At 45.9% G+C, this 18,875-nt stretch overlaps 1 protein-coding gene across 1 annotated transcript in view; it reads left to right on the plus strand.

The window, feature by feature from the left end:
* The window catches only part of PDE3B (phosphodiesterase 3B), a 137,645-nt gene that overhangs the window by 12,200 nt on the left and 106,570 nt on the right, over positions 1-18,875 (plus strand). The window contains exon 3 of the mRNA XM_060261334.1: positions 18,223-18,471. Coding sequence (XP_060117317.1) covers positions 18,223-18,471 — 249 coding nt within the window. The remainder of the gene's footprint in view (positions 1-18,222; positions 18,472-18,875) is intronic.

An 18,875-nucleotide genomic window follows, 5' to 3' on the forward strand; every position in this document is an offset into this window, starting at 1 on the left:
GTTTGTTTGGTAACCCAGGAACACCAACTTTTTAGACCTGGCAGCACCTTTTTTCCTCTGTTTTAGAGGCACATTGACCCAGGCCTTGGTCCCAAATACCCTTAGGAACCCAAAGCTAGGATCTCTCTTAAAGAGCACACGATAGGGTATGTTGTCAATAGATCTGCTCCAGATCCTATTGACTAGGAAGGAGGCAACACAGATCCCTTCTGCCCAGTAGGACATTGGCAACCCAGCATCCTCTAGCATAGCATGTACCATGGTTTGGAGTACCCCATTGTGTCTCTCAGCAACCCCGTTCTCCTCTGGCACACATGTATTCGCCACCCTGTGTTCCACCCCATTACTTCTGTACCAACCTTCAAAAGCATCAGACATGAACTCGCCCCCTTGATCAGTTTGAACAGCGAGACTCTGTACCCCTAACTGCTTTTGAGTACGTTTGGCCCATTGTTTGAATGTTTGGAACACCTGGGACTTGTGCTTAAGGGGAAATACCCATCCATATCGTGAATGGTCTTCGGTCAAGGTGAGAGCAACTCTAGAACCTGAATGGCTGTTAGGATGAGGGCCAATCACATCAGCATGTATCAGAGCCAAGGGCCGCTCTGACATCCTATCACTCTCTTTAGCCACAGGATAAGCCTTGCTTTTAACCTTTTTACAAACCTGACAATCAAGGAAACAAATACATTGCTTTACCTTCTCTTTAGACAAAAGTGCCAAGGTCTTGCTGATGGTATTGAAGCTCACATGAGCCAGCATCCTGTGCAGGAGATGTACACAATCCTTATGAGGACACACATTTGTTACCTTGCTAACCTGAGCTGACATACTCTCCAGCACATAGACATTTTTTACGCATTTACCAGTAGCCAAAATCTTCCCCTGCTTGGCCACATTGCACTCCTTGTCATTAAATGACACAATGTAGCCCTCTTTTGTGAGAGCACTTACACTAAGCAAATTCTGAGAAAGAGAGGGAATGCAGAGTACATGTGGTAACGCACAACCCAACACAGGAACATTAACATTCCCCTCGCACAGAATTTCAGATGCAGAACCATCTGCCAGATGCACATGCTGCAGGCTGCACTGCTTGGTGTCCTCCAGCAGGGCTTTCTGGTTACATATATGAGATGAAGCCCCTGAGTCAAGCAGCCATGAAATAGCCCTCTGTGGGGCCACAGTTGTGACAAGTCTTGCCTGCTCGTTCCCAGCAGGCTGCTGGGATGAAGCCTTCTTGCTTTTCCTCTTCTTAACTCCGGGCAAGATTTCTTCAAATTCGCTTGAGAGCCACAAAAGAAACACTTCCGGAGATGCAAAGCGAACGACTGGACATTCTCTTCTCTACAGATGACAGCTTTACGACCGGTCTCCGTAGAAAAGCCTCTGGCAGCCTGCCACTTGACACCGCTCCTAGAGGCAACAGCTTCCTTTCTATCAGCCAGCAATCTCCTTTCCTCGGTCAAGAAGCCTCGTAGTGATGTAAGCCAGAGTTAGTGAAGCAGGGGGAGCTGACTCCAACGACGTTATCAAAAAATTATAATCTGGGGGGAAGAGAGCTCGGCAAAGTATAAACCTGGTCCTCCTGAGAGACATCCTTGCCCCTGGACTGTAGTTCCTGGAAACAGCTTGTCAAACAGTCCAGATGAGCTCTCATGGACCCGCTTGGTAATAAAAGGGTCCTATACATCTTTCTCGTCAGCGCCATTAGAGAGCCGGCAGGGCTCTGCACATAAATTCCTTTGAGCGCATTCCACGCCTCCTTAGAAGTAGCCTTTCCCTGGACATACAACAGCTGGTCATCTCCCAAACTCAGCACTGTCGCTGCAAGGGCTTTCTGCTCCTGCACAGCGTCATTTGGAGTAGGAGCAGCCGGGGCGGAGTCAACATACTTCCACAAGCCCTCCCACTTGAGAAAATGTTCCTTGCTTAGCGCCCACATGGCATAGTTACCAGAGGTTAATTTCTCCACCAGAAGCGTGGTCGTCTGTGCCATGACCTCGACACCAACTGCGCCTTGGAGCACGTCCTCACCGTCAGACTCTGAATCACTCGCAGACGAATGCCAAAACTGTTCACTCAGCTGCGCAATGCCAGCACCGTCAACAGCCTCAAGCTCCTCCGCCACAGCTGGTCTCACTTGCTCCGAGTCTCACCAGTCAGAAGTAGCTACCAAAGCTGGGCCCATAACCCTCTTGGTCTGTGGCTGAGTTATGCTCGCAACTGATTGTTCAGGTAGACTCAGCAAGAAAACACACAGAAAGACTTGAAATAAAGTAGTGTGTGTTCTACAAGTATTTACAAGGTGAATATATACAAGAGCTTGCTCAGAGTGCCAAAGTGCTTCACCAAGCATCAGATAAATCCCAAGGGAAGAACACTAAGTCACCTATGTGCATTTATACTACAGCCAGCCAATAGTAACATAGTGTCAAGTCATTTATCCACTCCCACATGTCCTTGTACAAAGGAGAAAAAAACTGCACACCTGACTCAGTTAACATGATCTCATCTGTCACGGACTGTCACTCTCAGATGCTCACAATCTAAGCATTGCATCATACCTTATACAGACTCAAATACTGACAATAATATCCTTTTTGAGGTGCGGTGACAAGAATTGTACACAGTATTCCAAATGAGACCGCACCATTGATTTATAGATGGGCATTATTATACTGGCTGATTTGTTTTCACTTCCCTTCCTAATAATTCCCAGCATGGCATTGGCCTTTTTTATTGCAATCGCACACTGTCTTGACATTTTCAGTGAGTTATCTACCACGACCCCAAGATCTCTCTCTTGGTCAGTCTCTGCCAGTTCATACCCCATGAACTTGTATTTGTAGCTGGGATTTTTTGCCCCAATGTGCATTACTTTACACTTGGCCACATTGAACCTCATCTGCCACGTTGATGCCCACTCACCCAGCCTCAACAGATCCCTTTGGAGTGCCTCACAATCCTCTCTGGTTCTCACCACCCTGAACAATTTAGTGTCATCTGCAAGCTTGACCACTTCACTGCTTACTCCCAACTCCAAATCACAACATCACAGATATCTTTATTTTACTGTTGGGATAATGAGCTATCAGTACCGGCTCCTCCCCATTGGATTGTCCATGGCATCCCATGCATTCACAAAATGTATGGCATTAGTGATAGCCCATCTATGAACTCTAGTTGTTCAGGTTTTCCCATACATAGACAACTGGCTTCTAGTGGCACAATTCCAGAACCAATTTGTGGGCAATGCTCAAACTACGATTGCTCTGTTGTAAGATCTATGTCTGTGTATAAATTCTGAACTTGTTCCAACACAGGTTCTTCAGTTCATTGAAGCACAGTTGAACACAATCCAACAGAGAGCATTTCTTCCTTTGGACAGTCCTCACACTGATAGACCTCTCTCTCTGCGTTTCATAGCATGCTATACTCAGACAGCTCACTCAGTTCAGAGACTGCTAGGCCTTATGGTCTCTACTACAATGGTGACACCATTTGCACAGCTCAGAATGAGACAACCCCAGCTGTGGTTCTTACGGAGTTTCAACCATCCCCCTCAACCTCAATCCACCAGATTTGAACTATCGATGGATGTCCTTCAGCCCACAGAGTGGTGTGTTTGTATAGACAATCTTACCAAGGGTCTACCATTTGCATCTCTACCAGATTTCACCATATACACGAATGCCTCAATGTGAGGTTGGGGAGCCCACTATGGGGACCTCCATGTCCAAGGGCATTGAACTCCAGTACAGCAATGCATGCATATCAGTTCCCTGGAACTCTTGGCAGTTCAGAACATGTTCACCTCCTTCCAGTTCATTCTGCGGGACAAGGTAGTACAGGTTGCCACAGACAATGTGGCAACCATGTACTATGTGAACAAGCAGAATGGAACCGCTTCTCACAAACTATGCAAGTTGGCAGTGCTTCTCTGGAAGTGGTGTATCTGCTACAGTGTATCACAAATAGGGATACACATATCTGGTGTAGAAAAATCCAAGGCAAATGATCTCAGCAGGATGTCTGGTAGAGCACAAGTGGTCAATAAACCCAACCTAACTGCATCCTGTATTCTGTTGATTGCACACCTATGATAGATGACTTTGCCATAGAAGCGAATACCAAATGCCCTTTATTTTACACAAGGGCCCGTCTGATGAAGGATTCCTCAGGGGATGCTTTCCTTCAGACCTGGTCAGGGGCCCTCCACTACATGTTACTCTCTCATAGCAGGAGTCCTTCACAAAATCTGTCAGGATAATACCTTGGCCATTCTAATAACACCATGATGGACACATCAACTTTGCTTCCCGCTATTTTTTTCAACTATCCAGAGGGACATTTCATTGTGTCCCCCACCCCTGTCCAAAGACTTACTGTCTCAGCAGGATGGAAAGATACTGCATCACAACCTGTTTTTCAAACTGACAGCTTGGCACATATTTCATTCACTAGGACCTCTCACCTTAGGTCATGAACTTTTGTCTAATTGAAATGCTGTTGAGAATGGGGTCCCACTTAGAAGCCAATATAATGTGGATAAAGATTCAATTGAAACACGATACAATACCTGGAAATGCATCAACTTTTGTCTTTTGGAACCTTGTATGAACAATGGTCTCCTTAAGGAACTTTGGAAGTATAGATATTGATTGAAGAGGATATTTTGCAGGAGTGAGACCAACATACTTGTAGATTTCAGATAATTTGCTATTTGGGATTTTTGTATACCTTTTTTTTGTTTCACTTTGGATATATGAGAATATTGATATGAATTAAAAAATAAGAAAACTAAACATAATCTGATTATGGAAGGTTTTATTGCGTGAATCTGTAAAGTGGTTTTAAAAGTGGTTATGTTTTTTTTTCTGCTGCATATAATGCAGAAAAATGGTCCTCCCAGACAGTGCTGGCTCTAGGGCACATGGCACCCAAGGCAGGCTTCCTGCCCGGCACCCCCCACCCCACTCCATCTCGCACGCATGCCTCCCTTGGCCGCTGCCCTCCTCCTCCTCCCCCCCACTTGCTGTGACAATGCTGGACCCTGCCTGCCTACCTTCCCTCCCACTGCCGCCAGCCCCCACCCTTCCCTTCCGCCGCTCTTCCCCACCCCAGCTGACCACGACAATGCTAGACCCTACCGGTGAGGCAGTCGCATGTTTTTTGAAGGCAGCACTGCAGGACGCTTCACTCCCCCTCATTTCTGGTTCTGGAAAGGAGTTGGGAGAAGCCTCCTGCAGCGCTGCCCAAGAAATGTATGGCTGCCTCACCGGTGGAGCCTAGCATCATCATGGTGAGCTGGGGTGGGGAAGAGTGGCAGAAGGGAAGGCGAGTAGAGCCAGCACACCTCAGCGTGACCCTTACAACTTGTCCTCACCACCTCATCCTCAAGATCCACCTCTGACACCAAGACCTGATCTGTATGGATCACAGTACCTGCCAATGCCTGATCCAACCTACCAATGGCCATCTCATCTCAGAGTTCTACCATGGGACCAGAGACATGACATTATTTGTACAGCAATACTCCCTCAAAGCTGTGGAGGCTTGTCAGCAAAAGACCTACTTTGTGAGCTACTACCTAAAGTTGTGAGCTATGCCTATGCTGGTTCAGTTCTTGTAAGCCTCCTTGAGCTTGACTTGATGGGAAGGGCAGGGTATAAATTGAACTGATAAGAAATAAATGAATAATACTGCATGAATTAGTTTGCTCCTGAGTTAAGACAAAAATGTGTGAGCTGGAGGCTAAAAAATTGTGAGCTAGAGGTGGGTGGGGTGATGTTTGGAAATTGCTGGAAAGCACCAGTAGGCGCTAAGCACCTCCGGTCTCATACAGCCAGGAGCAAGGGGCAAAAAAGAAGAACTTCCAAGAGCAGACAGAAGAGGGGCAATTAGGCAGGCAGCCTCCGACAGATACCAAAAGAGAGGGGGAAGGACATGTGCCTGAGTCTCCCTCCAAAAAGGCTCCCACAAAATTGATTAATCTCACAGGTGGGAGGCAGCAGTGCCAAGATTAAAAGGCATACGTGGCTGGGCAGGTTACAAGTCTCCACAGCTTCGAGGGAGTATTGCTGTACAAATAATGCCATTGTCTCTGGTCCCATGGTAGAACTCTGAGATGAGATGGCCATTGGTAGGTTGGATCAGGCATCGATAGGTACTGTGGTCCATACAGATCAGATCTTGGTGTTAGAGGTGGATCTCGAGGACGAGGTGGTGAGGACAAGTTGTGAGGGTCACGTTGAAGTGTGCCGGCTCTACTAGGCCCTACCGGTAAGGCAGCTGCTCTTGCTCACTGCTACACATACCCACACACCAGGAAGAGCCATGTGACTCCACACCTGCTGCTCCCCCCTGATGGGCTGGATTAAAGTCCTCAGCAGGGTGGTTCTGGCCTGCAGGTCATATATTTGATACCTCTGGTCTAATTGATCGTCCAAGCTGTGAGTTTCAGATGAAGAATATTGTGGTAAAATACTGATCCCCTGTGAACTTGTAGCAGATCCAGTGCCACTGGGAAGTGATGGAAACATTTTCTGCACAGAGAGAGCAATAGGGAACCAAGACTGCCTTGGCCATGAGAGGGTCACAAGAGTGCAGCATGGGGAGTCCTGGAGGATCTTGTGCAGTACATTTGTGAGAAGAGGTATTGGTGGGAACATGTAGAGGAACAGGTTTGAGCACAGAAGTAGAAGGCTGTCTCCGAGGTAAAAGGGGTCCATGCCGTTCCTTGAGCAACAACCCTTGCATTTCTTGTTTCCCCCTGGTTACAAAGACATCTGCTAAGGTGACCCCATTTGAAGAAGACTGGATTCAGGTAAAGATTGTTGAGTTCCCATTTGTGGGGACTGAGAAAGTCTGCCTGGAAATTCAGTTCCCCCAGGTGGGAGGCGATCAGGGTAATGCCATGCAGGATGCACCAGTCCCAAAGTGTGATGGCTAGGTTGCACAGCCTTTTGGAGACAGTCTCCCCACCACCACCTTGGCTATTGGTATAGCTGACTGCAGTAGTGTTGTCCATGAAACTTGCAATCACTTTGTTCTGCAGTAGTGGAAGAAATGACGATACAGTGAACTGTATAGCCAGGTAATTTATGTATTGAGAGTGGTGCGGAGGTGGAGGGAGTGAATAGGCTCGGAGCCACATGGTTCGTTCTGTGTATGTGTGCGCGCACACACACCAGGAAGACAGAAAAGTCGCTTTCCTGCCCAGCCAGGCACACATCTTTAATCTCAGCCCTGCTGCCTCCCTTCTGTGTTTTATCATTAACTGGCTTCTTGGGAAACTTTTCTGAGGGAGACTCAGACACTTGCCTCTCCCCACTCTCTTTCAGTATCAGTCAGAGGCTGCCTGCCTGCCCACCTAGTTGCTCCTCTTCTGCATGCTCTGGAAAGTGCCTCTATTTGCCTCTTGCTGCTGGCTGCAGGTGGCTGGAGGTGCTGAGCATACTGATGCCTGTGCTTTCCAGTGGATTCCAAACACTCCCCACCCTAGCCCACAGCCACAAGGGGGGCCTGTAGGGGCCCTGTCCCCTGACTCTGGCTGCTGCTGCTGTGGTTGGAGTACCATGGTGGTCTTTTCCTGGTCCACTGCAAACTTCCCCATTCTCCTTCCCTGTGATTGAAATCGCATGGGAAGGGCAGTGGAGCAGCCATCGGCCTCCCGTGCTCCCATTGATCAGCTGATCGGCGGCCCCTTTAAATAGCGCAGGACACCGGCGGCGGCTGCAACAGCCTTCCCCTGCAATTGAAATCGTGTACGAGGGGCGGCTCCACCGCCCTTCCTGCATGATATGAATCATGGGGGAGGGTGCAGCAGAGGGGACAGCAGCCGAGAGAATGGCTGCTTAAGAGCCACGGCTGCTGTCTCCTCCCCCCTTCCATTGGGGGCCCCCTGAAAAATTGAGCCCCTGCCCCTGAATTTACTAATCCTGGCTATGGCCCTGTCCCCGCTTTCTGATTGTCAGGTTTTTGCATGCCTGTATTTTTGCATGTCTGTATTGGCTCTAAGTTTGTATCTCAGTGGGGCTGCCAGAGCCCCAGATGGAAGGGAAAGCAGGCATTTGTTGAACATATGAAGCTGCCTTATACTAAAGCAGACCCTCAGTCCATCAAAGTCAGTATCGTCTACTCAGACTGGCAGCAGCTCTTTAGGGTCTCAAGCTGAGGTTTTTCATGCCTATTTGCCTGGACCCTTTTTAGTTGGAGATGCCAGGGATTGAACCTGGGACCTTCTGCTTACCAAGCAGATGCTCTACCACTGAGCCACTGTCCCTCCCATTTCAGAGAAGTTGTTTGGGCTTTTGTAGCTGGGATTAATTGTTTCATTTGGGCTGCATTGTGTGTTTGTGTGTGTCTGTCTGTCTGTCCCCTAAAGCCATGCTCTTTGCTTTGGGACTAGAATGGCAGGTCATAGAGTGGAATGACAATCCCTGAGAGTAACAGAAGCATTCTGAGACTGGAATGACAGTCCCTAGGAAGAAAATCTGTGCTCTGGGAGTGGAATGGCAGTCTTTGAGAGTAGCAGAAGGATTCTGGGACTGAAATGACAGGCCCCTATAATGGAATGAGAGCTCCTGGAAACAGAATCTGTGCTCTATAGCTGGAATGGCACCTGTGCTTTCCAGCTGATTCCAAACACCCCACCTGGCTGGCATTGGCTGCCAGAGCCCTGGCTGGAAGGAAAAGCAAGTTTTTGATCTTCTTCATGGTCTCTGTGCATCACACTGTTGGGATATATGGCGCCTGCGCTGACTCCGACGGTGTTTCTTTAAGTTTCAGTGAGGATCTTTGCGCCTTCCACTGGACACGCCCAGGAACCCCACTGTGCATGTCCAGAGGGGGGGCGCCCGGATCCTGCCAGTTCTCTTCTGACCGTGCTCATGAGAGGAAGTTCTCCATCATCGCTCCGGTCGGTAATTTCCCTTTTTCTTCATCCTAAGCTTAAAAAAAAAAAATTGTTCTTGTTAGGTAGTTTGTTAGTTTAGATAGTTAGTGACAACAGTTCGCAGAGGTCCTCATACACCTCCAAGTCCAAATTTCAGAATACCCAATACATCATGGACCTCAGAGGCCTAAACGCATACATCCCATACAGGAAATTCTGCATGACTACACTAGCACAGATCCTACCCCTACTACAACAGTCTTGTTGGATGGCGACACTGGACCTTCAGGATGCATACTTCCACCTAACCATCAGGGAAGACCACAGGCCCTTCCTGAGATTTGTGGTGGGACAACAGCATTACCAATACAAGGTACTGCCATTCGGCATTTTCACTGCCCCCAGAGTGTTCACCAAGACCATGGTGGTGGTGGCGGCGGCGGCATACCTCAGGCTCCAGAACATTATAATCTTCCAGTACATAGACAACTGGCTCCTGGTGGCCAACTCTGAATCCAGACTCAATCAGGACATTCACACAACCCTGTCACTACTAAAGGAGCTGGGTCTCCAAGTAAACCTTCGTAAGTCGAACCTACAACCGTTACAAAAGGTCCAGTTCATAGGGCGGTTCTGGACTCTGTCCAAACCAGAGCCTTCCTCCCTCTGGACAGGGCACTCACCATCAAGCAGCTGGCACAAAACGTTCAGCGAGATCGCCTAACTTCTGCATTCACGATCCAGCGTTTGCTAGGACTCATGGCAGCCACAACATCTGTCATTCGTTTAGCAAAGCTGAGAATGCACCTCTTACAGTTATGGTTCTTTACCTGTTTCTACCCAATGTGTCACCCGCAAAGCAAGTTGCTGAGGCTCCCGGACCACGTTGCTCAAACCCTGTTGTGGTGGACAGTAAATCAACACCTGACAGGAGGATCCCCATTCAACACTCCAGCACCGTCAGAGACTCTCACTACAGATGCCTCCCTGTGGGGGTGGGGAGCGCATCTCAGAGATCTGTCCATGGGGGCCAGGTGGGACCATTCCCATTGCCAGCGTCACATCAGTGTGTTGGAGCTGAAAGCAATCTACTTCGCCCTACAGTCGTTCTGTCTGCTACTTCGGGGCAAGGCGGTAATCATCATGACAACACCACCACACTGGCATACATTAACAAGGGGGCATCACATCTTGCAGTCTTTGTCAGTTAGCCACCGCTCTGTGGGATTGGTGCAGAGGGGGAGCAGTCCTCCATGAGTGGAAAATCAACGAAACCTTTCTCACACCAGTTTTCCAGCTATGGGGCCAACCTTCGATAGATGTTTTCGCGACCCGACTCAACAGGAAATGCCCGCTATTCTGTTGTCGAGGAGGAATGGACAAACAGTCTCTGGGGGATGATCTGCTACTCAACTGGTTGAACCAGTTCATCTGCACCTTCCCCCCGATACCCCTGATACTGAGGGTCCTCATCAAACTGTGACGGGAAGGACCCACCTGCATACTGATAACTCCTTGGTGGCCCCATCAACCATGGTTTTCTTTTTTTTTTATTATAGACTCATTATAATTCATACCTATTCCAACAGAAAAGTGTACAACAATAACAAATAAAAAACAACACAATAATATCTCACCTGAGTTAACATAAACTAAAGTTGATCTATCTCTTTGGAGATTACTTCATATGTTACCATTCCACACTTCTTAATATGTATATATGTATGTCTATTTATATTTGTTATTATTTTTTTTAGTAGAGGAATAATTAAGCTTAACAATACTATCTTCCCTAACACATTTTAAAAGTTTAATACCATAATCAATTCAATATTTCCTTCTTCTTTTATAACTTCATTATTCCTTCTACTCTCAAAAAAAAATCAATAAAATTAAATTCTAACAAAATATCTCAGTCCCTGGGGACCTCAAGGGTTAAGGTCTAGAAGAGATACTTCCCTCCTTCCACCTGGACTGAATTAGCTTATGGAGGGAAATTACCCAAATGCTCGCGCCAGCTGACCCCACTCAACCATAAATTCCGAAAGAAAAGTCTTTAGATATAAATTATACATTTTGTCAACTTTTCCATTTTCTTGTTGCTTCAGTTTCTTTTTAGATAGAATCCATACTTTCTTCCAAGTTTATATGAACTTCCTCAGTACAAGCATGGGTTCTTAAAGAGACGAGAGGAGAGCATTCCTTTCTCTTGTTTACTCTCGATGCAGGGGAGGAGGGAATTAACTTGGAGAGTAATAATTCACCGGAGGCTGTGTCATATGGTGTATATGAAGTGGAGCCTTTTTGGACGTATAATTTGCCTGATTGTAGCCATTTATATTTAATTTTTAAGTCCCGCAGTTTGGCAGTTGTATCCTTGAGGTCTCTTCTGATTCTTAAAAATTCAGGAGCGAGATACAGAAAGACCTGAATCTTTAACCCCTGATAGTTCAAGCCTTCCCTCTCCCTGGCTTCTGCAAAGACTCTTTGCCTCATTCGATAGTCCTTAAACTGCACCAAAATATCTCTAGTATAAGACAAATTGTCTTCACATACCTTGCCAACAAGATATACTTTTTGAATGAGTGGGAGAACTTCGGCCTCCAGGTGAGTTGCTTCAGCAAGCCAATTTGCCATAAATACATATAAGTCCATTTCAGCTTCCACATCAGATTTAAAACCTCTAAACTTTGAACACCGCTCCCGGTTACGAAAGTCCTTTGTTAAAACCCGTTCCCTCGTCCATGCAACTGATGTTATTTCAGATATTCTCCCTTCACACTCTTGAGCTCTTTTTAAAGCTTCTTGTGCTGTCTGGGTAACTTGTTTATGAGAATCCTCTAGTTCATCCAGACGCTGACACAATGGTTGTAACATAGGTTGTCCTCTCGTATTTCTTGTCTTAATTTAGACATTTCCTGCGTCAATAAATTCAATGTGAGAGGACATTCTCCTGCTGGTTCCTCGTATCTCTCCAACCTTGTGTGGGAGGTGGATGGTAATTTCAAGAAGTCAGTTAAAAGCTGAACACTTTTTTCCTTTTGTTTAGCTTTCTTCACCCCTTTTGGAGACATCACTCAAAGATTCAAAAAATATAGTTGAAGGGGTAAAAAGAATATAACTTTGGAGCTAGCTGGGTGAGCGTTAGGCAAAGGCTCTTGACCGGATGTTGGTCAAAGCCACTCCCCCCAACCATGGCTTTCAATGCTTCTGCTCCTCAGCCGACACAGATTCCACCATTTCCCACCAGCTTGAGATCTCCTGGTCTATCATGAGGGTTCGATTCTATACCATGATGTTCCGCATTTGAAACTGACAGCATGGCTACTCACATAGGACGATTCCCAGTAAGAATCCAGGAAGTCATGGACAATAGCAGGAAACCCTCTACCAGACACTCCTATGCGTTAAAGTGGGTAAAATTCTGCATTTTCCTGGCAGGGTCACCCCCCCCCCCCCCAAGAATCTGCTCCCTTGGAGACTGTTTTCTTGTTTCTTCTTACTTTGCGGGACAGGGGCCTGAGCTACTCCTCCCTAAAGGTCTACTTGGCAGCAATCTCAGCCTTCCATGATGACATACAAGGAGTCTCTGTTTTTTCACTTAGAGACAGCAAAAGGTTTCTAAGGGGCCTCAAACATCTATGTCTCTATGCCAGAGACCCTGCATCGGCCTGGGATCTGCAGTTAGTTCTGAACACGTTGACGAGGAAACCTTTCGAACCCATGGCGAAATGCAAACTCAAGTTATTGTCCTGGAAAACAGCCTTCCTAGTGGCCGTTACATCCACATTCCAAGTGAACTGGTTGCACTCTGAGCGAACCCTTCATATACTACATTCTCTACGGAGGGAGTCCTGACATCTCCTTTTTGCCCAAGGTAATCTCTGAGTTCCATATCCACTCAGTGGTGTTCCTACCCACTTTCCTCCTGAACCCAACGTTGGATGAGGAACGCCGTCTACACTCTTTAGATGTACGTATAGCTCTCTCATTCTACTGACACCATTCATGTGTGTTCCGCAAGTCCCCACACCTTTTTGTTGCTTATGTTGAACATAGCAGGGGGCTTAAACTCTCCTCTCAGAGGCTTTCGAGATGGATTGTGGAGACCATACTGCTCTGCTACATGCTAACCAAGAGACCTCTTTCTGGACCCATACGTGCCCACTCCACAAGGGCCATGGCTATGTCCACCGTGTTTCTCAAAGGGGTGCCCTTGTCAGATATTTGCAGAGCTGTTACCTGGGCTTCCCTGCTCACCTTCATGAAGCACTATGCCCCTGATGTGCAGCAGCGTGACTGTGCCAGAGTGGGATAGACGGTTCTGCGATCAAGTCAGAATTGAGGTCATGCAGCACCCTCCTCCAGGTAAGACTGAGCCTGTTAATCTCCCAACAGTGTGATGCACAGAGACCATGAAGAAGATAAACAGGTTGCTTACCTGTAACTGATGATCTTTGAGAGGTCATCTGTGCAGTCACACTACCCGCCCTCCTTCCCCACTGCTGACAACCTATGAACTTTGCTGGGTTGTTCAGCGGTCAGAAGGAACTGGCGTGATCTGGGCGCCCCAGTGGGGTTCCTGGGCATGTCCAGTGGAAGGGCATGAAGATCCTTGCTGAAGCTTTAAGAAGCATCGTTGGAGTTGGTGCAGGCACCGTATATTCCAACAATGTAACTGCACAGATGACCACTCGAAGATTGTTAGTTACAGGTAAGCAACCTGTTTTTTCAGAGAGGTTGTGCGGGTTTGCAGAGTTCACAGTGCCCAGCCCTTTCATGTTTTTCCCTGGTGGCCAAGCCTGACAAAGTTCCATTTATGTCACATCTGTCCCTTATAACAAATGAGTTTGACACCCTCAAATTAGACTCATTTTCCCCTCAGGCACGAGAAGTCTTGGGAGAACAGCAGGAAGCTTTCCACCAGATATGCCTACTCTTTACAAGTGGGATAAATTTGTGGCATTTGTAGCAGAATTGGGAGTGCAGGCACACACCTCACCTCTCTCTTCTGTTTTCTCATTTCTTTTATCACTCTTGGATGCTGGTATGTGTCATTCATCACTATAAATCTACCTCATTGTGATCTCACCAATTGATTGGTAGTTTTCTGCCTTCTCTCACCCAGACAACAAATGCCTTCTCAAGAGTCTTCTTCACAGACATCTCCTAACAAAAGCACCAGTACCTGTTTGGGACGTACAACTTATGCTGGCCTCCCTTATGAGGAGGCTGTTCGAACCGTTAGCAAAGTGTGAGCTCCATGGAAGATGACTTTCTTAGTCTCTATCACCTTGGCAAAACGTGTCAGTGATCTGAGGGCTCTGAGATGCAACTTTCCCTTTCTTCACTTTCACACCAAAGGGGTCACTTTAACTTCAGACATTAATTTCCTTCCGAAGGTTGTCTCTGAGTTCTGTACCCAATCTAATCTGTTCTTGCCTGCTTTCTTACCTAACCTCACTTCGAATGATGAATGCAGGTGGCATCTGCTAGATGTAAGATGAGCCCTGTTGTTCTATACTGACAGAACATGCGCATTTCGCTCAACTCCTCACCTGTTTGTCTCCTATGCTGGTCATAAGCTAAGCTCAGCATTGTCGTTGCAAAGATTATCTAAGCAGCTGGTAGAGACCATCAAACTATGCTACATGCTGGCTAAACGTCCTCTCCCAGGTTCAGTAAAAGCTCACTCTACTAGAGTGATGGCCATGTCTATGGCCTTCCTGAAAGGCGTCCCGCTCCAGGACATCTGTTGGACTGCTACATGGGCCACTCCTAGCACATTTGTCAAGCACTATGCACTAGACATAAGAGAGAGACAGAGTGTCTGTTGGAACTCTGCCTGCAATTAATTCTTGCCAACCCCCACTTCCAGGTAGGACTTATTAATTCCCCAAGAGTGTGAAGCACGGAGACCACAAAGAATATAAACAGATTGCTTACCTGTAACTGATGATCCTCAAGTGGTCATTTGTGCATCCTCACCACCCACCCATCCTTCCCCTCTGTTGTCACCATAGTTGCTATATTTGTCACTTGCTCGGCAGCCAGAAGGAAACTGGCAGGGTTCTGGTGCCCTCCTCTGGGCATGTGTGGAGGAGTTCCCAAGCATGCCCAGATACTGGGCACAGAAAAGACCTTTCAGGAGCTTGCAATCACCAATGAAGTTGGCACAGGCACTGTCAATATCCCAAGGGTGTGAATGCACAGATGACCACTCAGAGATCATCAGTTACAGGTAAGCAACCTGTTTTTCTTACATTTTTCTTGAGATTTCAGTAGCTGAGAGTATATGCTTCTATAACCCAAAAATTCTTATCTCTGATTTTTCCATCTGTAGGGGTAAATTTGAGATCAGGGAAAATCAGTGTTTTTTTCTATAGTTTTATTTATTTCTTTTGTCAGTTGCTTCTAATAGAAATGTGCTTTCTTAACATGTTTCCTTATAATCAATAACTATGCTCAGTAAAATCAAAATTTTGCCTTCCCTAATTTTGGGGTTTGTCTGTACAAACTGATTTGTTTCTCTTTATCTATGTTTACAAGGGCATGAAGGGAAGAGGAGCCAGGAATTTGCCCATGTATTTAGAAATACAGATTAAGAGACATATGGTGACCTTGTGGACATATCCAAAAAGTGTTGTGGACATATCCAAAAAGTGCAGTTTTCAGATGTTACAACAGAATCCAGCTGTAAATTGCTGTCATGATGACTGAGAATAAGTGCCCAAGAAACTCTGATTTTTAAATGGCTGGTTGGGATTCTAAGCCACTGGTTGTTAACTGTAATTTGTATTACTGTCTGTCAGTACTTTTGAATGCAGAAATTCTAAGACGTTCAGTAGCCCTGCCCCATTCAGCATCTCTCATAAAAAACAGTACAGCAGAAAACCCTAACCTTTCCATCTGCATTCAGTTATGAATGGTGCTTTCTCAGGACAAAACCTGTTTCCCTGTCTTCGTCTCCTCTCCAAGCCCTCCTTGCTTGTGTTGACTCATCAAGGAAGACTAAGTGTCAGTAATAGGACAAAGATTTTATTCTACTCAACAATACATGCTTTTATTCTATTTTCCAGTATATGTAAACTAAACTTCCTCACAAAGCAGTTTACATCCCACCTATTACTATACATTCCTTCTATAAGAAGAATATTTTCCACACGGTAAAGGCTTTTGTTTCCTTGTTGTTGTTGCAGCTGCCAGTACAATGCAGCAACAATGGGACTTCTGCATGGCAGGCTTCCCAGCATTTTCCTTCTCCAGTCCCCTGCTAAAACTATTCTCCCATGCCACCAGGAAGCTTTTTTTGTTTCCTTTAAATGGTAATTAACCTATTGTTATAGTGTCACAAAATTATAACAATATTCCAAGTTCTCTGAATTGCCAGCTTTTATTTTTAAGAAGTCTCTAGTGCTTTTTGTTTCATTTTTCCTTTCTATCTACATTCAAACAAGTGGTGGAAGTGCTGAACTCATGCTTGGATGCCATAATGGCTTGGATCGTGGCAAACAAACTGGAACTTAATCCAGACTAGAGGGAAGTGTTGAGAACTGGGAGAATGTAGGATTATAGAAATACCGTAATTGTTGATCCTGTTCTGGATGGCACTGTATTCTCCCTGAAAGATCAGGTTTGTCATTTAGTGGCAATTTCTGTCTCAACAAACAAGCAATGGAATTGGCTTGGTGTGCTTTTTACTAGGTTGATTTGTCATCTGTGGTCTTTTCTGCATAATGCCATTCTTGCTTTGATAGCAACCAGATTCTGTTACTGCTAAATGCTCTATGTGGAACCATTTTTGGAGACAATTCAGAAATTTCACCTAATACAAATGTGGCCACCTAGTGTACAGTCATGCCCCACTTGCACACCTGGGGGCATGCCTCCCTCCGCTGTTTTGACCTGTTCACTGGGATGCTCCTGAGGCCTCAGAAAGTGAAGGGGAGGGGGTTAGACTTACCCAGTCCTCCCCCTCCCAGCTGGACTGTCACTTGTTACACTACCTGTACTTCCTGGCTGTGGCTTTTTCCTTCTTTGCCTCGTTCTCAGAGCTTCCTCGTATCCCCTCCATCTCTCAGCTTGACCCACCTCCTGTTTACCTTGATGGTGAGGTCTCTGCCCATCATCCTAGGACTCCCTCCATTGGGCCAGGCCTAATTCTTCCCATCCCTTTGTCTGTCAGAGGTCCAGCCTCCTGCATAGGCTTCCCAATCCCCAGGTCCCAGAGGGGGATCCCCCGGTTTTACAGACTCCCCGCCTCCCCCAGCCAGCTGGCTGGCGGGGGAAGCCCCTTCCCCCACAGCGATCATGCACCTCCATGAACGATTCCCATAGGAAATGATGGGGAATTGATCCATGGGTATCGGGGGCTCTAGGGGGGCTGTTTTTTGAGATAGAGGTGCCAAATTTTCAGTATAGCATCTAGTGCCTCTCCCCAAAATACCATCCAAGTTTCAAAAGGATTGGACCAGGGGGTCCAATTCTATGAGCCCCAAAAGAAGGTGTCCCTATCCTTCATTATTTCCTGTGGAAGGAAGGCGTTTAAAAAGGTGTGCTGTCCCTTTAAATGTGATGGCCAGAACTCCCTTGGACTTCAATTATGCTTGTCACACCCTTGTTCCTGGCTCCGCCCCCAACATCTCCTGGCTTCACCCCCAAAGTCCCCAGATATTTCTTGATTTGGACTTGGCAACCCTACTCCTGCAGCTGTGTTGTTGAGCCATCTCTGGTTCATGAACTATGAACCGGGCCCTATTCGTGATGAATTTCAGTTTGTAATTCGGTTTGTGCCATATAGAAATAAAGTACCCAGAATACATTTGTTTTTTACATGCTAGCAAAGTGATATCTTTGCTTATTACAGGATGTTCACATGTATGCTAGTTTGGGTAATATGGTGGTGGGTGACCTGCTGTAACTTGATTTTTCAGAGGTTTAATTGGTGGGGACTTGCTGAAGAATTTTCTCTGCTGCTTCTTTTAAGTTGTGGGATGCCTTCATGAAGGAGATGCATTTATCTTAATTCCTGTGGGCCTTTCTAAAGAAAATTAAGGATATGTTTATTCCAGAAAGCTTTGGACAGTATTTGTACGTGTTTTATTTCCTGCCTGAAGTTTATGACTGAATTATGTTTTTGTTGTGATTTTATTTAGTATTTCTGTTCTGCTTTTCTCCCCACAGAGGATTAGTCACTATTTTTAATTAGTGCTGCATTTTTACTTTGTAACCACTTTGTGCATTGATTGAATAGAAATGTGGGCGATATGTTTTCTGTAACAAATATAATTGTTAGCTAACAATATTTTTCTGTCTTTCAGAATGCTTGCAGTGGAACTGGAATTGATCTTTCTGTGCTAAATGAAACCCGCAACATTGTGTCTGACCTCCTGAATGAGCCAGGCCTTCCCCCTCATGTGATTTCTTCCCTTCAGAGCATTAATAGCTTGATGAGTGCTTTCTCAGGATCATGCAGGCAAAAAGCTAACCTGTTTACACCATTTCCGGGCTTTTATCCGTGTCTAGAAGTGGAGGCCTCATCTGACAAAGGAGATCATAAGCCACACAAGGTCAAAATATTATAATTATAAGAAATGCGGCACACATTAAAATATCTTCAAGAATATTTTGATATTTGTAGCTGCTATGTTTTTCCTATATTTGTACTTTTTCACATATTTCTGGTTAGGATAAAAGGCAAAAATTAACAAAAGCAGAATTGTATATATATTGCATGCTATTCAGTACCATCCTGTGACTATTATGAGGAGTTGACTGGCAGAAAGAAATATGGAAAGTTGGCCCTTCTGCTACCCTCCTACATAGTACAGATTGAAGGAAGCATCCTTCTAACTTGTGTACCTGCCTTGATGTCTGCTTCAAATGCTATGCTATGTGTGCAGTCTTCTGCAGGTTCTTGGATTAGGAATAGAATTTAGGACTGTATAATTTTAATATACATGTGTGTACATAA

The sequence above is a fragment of the Heteronotia binoei genome, chromosome 21, assembly GCF_032191835.1.
Source record: "Heteronotia binoei isolate CCM8104 ecotype False Entrance Well chromosome 21, APGP_CSIRO_Hbin_v1, whole genome shotgun sequence".
In the NCBI taxonomy this organism is placed as follows: Eukaryota; Metazoa; Chordata; class Lepidosauria; order Squamata; family Gekkonidae; genus Heteronotia; species Heteronotia binoei.